We start from the raw sequence: 2955 nt of genomic DNA, 5'->3' as shown, positions 1-2955 counted from the left end.
AAAATGAAATCATCTTGGCTTTAATTAACACAAGGTTTAGTACCACATCTGTCTCTTTGTAAGGCATTGCTTGGCCTATGTACTTGTATTGTGCTTTTGTATGTAATTTTATTGAATGTAATGTTCCGTCTTATCTGGACCCTGAGTCTGAAATACACATTTGATTAATTGATTAATTATGTCACAAAGAGTGTGTTCTGAACAGTTTTTCAGAAAGGATAATAAAAAAAACTAGCCAGCAGCGGATCTTTTCAGCATTCAGGAATATAAATTACACTACAACAAATAATAACAAGTGTAACATTATTTGGAACTGTGCTTTATTGTTAAACAAAACACACATCTCTGATTCATTCAAATTGTATCTATTGCATGGTTATGGCATTTGGTTTGACAACATTTGACTCAAAAATAAACTCTGAATATAGGGTTAGTTTTTTTGCCTAGGTCCAGACCTTTGAATCGGCCCACTCCACCAAGTATGACGAGTTGATCATTCTGTCTGATAAAAGCCAGGAGCAAAATGGTTCTGCAGACAAAATCTTGCATCGTACAAAAACTATTTTATTTTTATTTATTTTATGTGTGTTCATTTAAATTGGACTGAATATTTATATAACGCTCATTGGGTGTCACATTCATTCAAAACGCCCACATTAAAGTGCCAGGAAAATATAATTAGAAAGTGCATTTAAAAATAATAATAATTAAAGTCAAACACTGCCTTTAAAGTTGGCGTACGGTAGAAGTGCATTAGGGTTTGTGTTATTGTTCACTCTGACTAAGTCTGTGCAGAGTTGACAGTTTATCTTGAATCTAACTTGATTCAAAGAACATTACATGTCACAATACAGTTATGTATATTTAGGTATTGCTGATAGCCATCATAAAGTGCTCTAACTATATTTCATCTACCTTAAGTCAGCATTCTAAATAAAGTGCACCATACTATCCTCGCATTCTTTGGGCACAGTGAGCTTGTAGTTATGGCAAACTAACTTATAATTCTCTCCATAATTGTTGTCCCAGTATTCAGCCCGACCGACTTTGTATTGAATGGCAAACTGTAACACTGCTCCTGGCTGCAGGAACGGAGGAACAGGCAAGTGGAAACGAAATGTATCACAATTGAGTTGGCCCTCTCCTCCTTCCCAGGTCTTGGTGATGGTGGACACCCAAGAGGCCTTAGTTTCTGTGCAGCTCTTCCACTCTGTAAATGAATAGCGGGCTATGACTTCTTTCTCAAAATCCATATTGAGGACTTGGGTGATTCCGATGACACCTAGTTCAAAACACAAGACTCTCTCAAGACACACTTTCTGCTCATAAAGGCGATGCAGGAATCCGTGCTGGTCGCCAGGTTGTTGGTCAAAAACCGGCTTCAAGTATGGCAAGGATATCTCCAGATGCCTTCCATCTGCCAACTCTGCACCCATCAACAATCTGCAGGCAACATGATGTGGTACAAATGGATCGTCTCCAGATTTGAAAAGCTTGATGTCTTCCAGGTCAAGCCCCAAAGAATCAATAAAGCGTACGCCAACATTTCTGCATTGCTTCTTCTTCTCTGTCGTGGAAGGCAGAGAGTGGGATCGTTGTCGGATGATGGGTTTAGGCCTGGGTTCACATGAGACACTGCAATGGAGCTCTTGTTCCCTCTGCAGAGAGACTCGGGGGCTTGGGGGCCGGATTGGAATCGGTTTCTTTACTGCAGGTTTGTCAGCTTGAAGCATTTCAGTCAGGTTAATAGTAATGCAAGACCTCGAGACACTGCTGCAAGAGCTGGACGGCTCCTCCTCTGGAGGGGGAATCCTCTCACGTCCAATAAACCACCCTTTGTCCATGTTCTGTGAGAACTGATGTCCTGCTTACCTGTAAAGAAAGTTGTGACGCATTGTTTAGTATCAGGCCTCTTATGTCACATTCATCCCCAAAACACAATGTCATTTTTATCTAAAGCATAATGACCCAGTTGTAACATTAATGTGCCCTTATTTTTTCACCTAAAATGCATGATGCTCTGCTGCACATCTAACAAGAACAATGTTGTTGTTGTAAATATGACAAGACAGAAACCGTCCCAGCAGGAAAGAGAGTAGGCGTGTACTCTGGGAGTACGTGCCTAAATGCATACGACCCTTTTCCCCTCTGCGTACAGTTATGCATTACTCAACCTACGTTTAATATCTTTCAATATAATTAGATGTTGATGTCACCTCACCATATAAAGATATAAGGCGTTAGTTGCATCTGAGCTGCAGGATGTAGCCGACACTAAATCCTTCATTTAAAGTAGTATGCATTCGAGTGCCGCGCTTCCGTGCGTCATGCAGTCTCCGCTTTGGCCACCACCACATAACCTGATCTGCCACTGGCTACCCAAAGTTAAACCATCTTCATAAGTCTCGAACACACATACGTGCGTGTAGCATGCCCTCGCTGGAGATCGGCCAACCTACGGTCAGTTAACCGGAAGCTTCAAACAGTCCAGAACATCACAGACGTCGAGTGGGAGATTGAGTAATTTAAGATTAGGGTTTGCGTTTGTGTGCATTGTGTTAAACTGTTTCCTCAAACACAGTGTCGGCCGTTTATTCACGTAACGTCTCCAATATTTACAGTGAGTAGTATCACCAAAAGAGCGACTGCGTATTTCGTTTGGAAGAGCGACTTGTATGACTTCACTCCAAGTCCCATGATGCACCTGGGGTGCCCACTTCGACACTAACGGCGAGCCAGTAAGCAGCAGGTAAACAAACCCATCTCACTGGGAAGGAGAGCCAAACAAAGCGTATGCGCTTGTTTTACCGTCTTGCATTTTTAATGGCGAGGAGGATGAAGAAGAGACACATCTGCTGTCAGCAATTCATTGGAAAATAATCGCTGACTTGTAATTACACGAGTCGAGTCGACGGCAAGCGGAGGGACGAGTTTATCCTACAACGACTGTCGCTA

General features: G+C 41.9%; 1 protein-coding gene across 1 annotated transcript; it reads right to left on the bottom strand.

The window, feature by feature from the left end:
- Positions 1–323: 323 nt before the first annotated feature.
- ppp1r3da (protein phosphatase 1, regulatory subunit 3Da) lies at positions 324–2337 on the bottom strand. Its single transcript, XM_079226006.1, has 2 exons — positions 2222–2337; positions 324–1872 (listed from the first exon to the last, which is right to left on the bottom strand). The coding sequence occupies exon 2, from the start codon at positions 1842–1844 to the stop codon at positions 930–932; it is 915 nt and encodes a 304-aa protein (XP_079082132.1). The 5' UTR covers positions 1845–1872; positions 2222–2337; the 3' UTR covers positions 324–929.
- Positions 2338–2955: the final 618 nt, after the last annotated feature.

Source organism: Taurulus bubalis (assembly GCF_910589615.1).
Source record: "Taurulus bubalis genome assembly, chromosome: 11".
NCBI lineage: Eukaryota > Metazoa > Chordata > Actinopteri > Perciformes > Cottidae > Taurulus > Taurulus bubalis.
This window is presented reverse-complemented; position numbering and strand designations above follow the sequence as displayed.

What these genes read in the sequence shown, in the direction of transcription:
- ppp1r3da (XM_079226006.1), bottom strand. Translation starts at nt 1,844, where the DNA reads ATGGACAAAGGGTGGTTTATTGGACGTGAGAGGATTCCCCCTCCAGAG.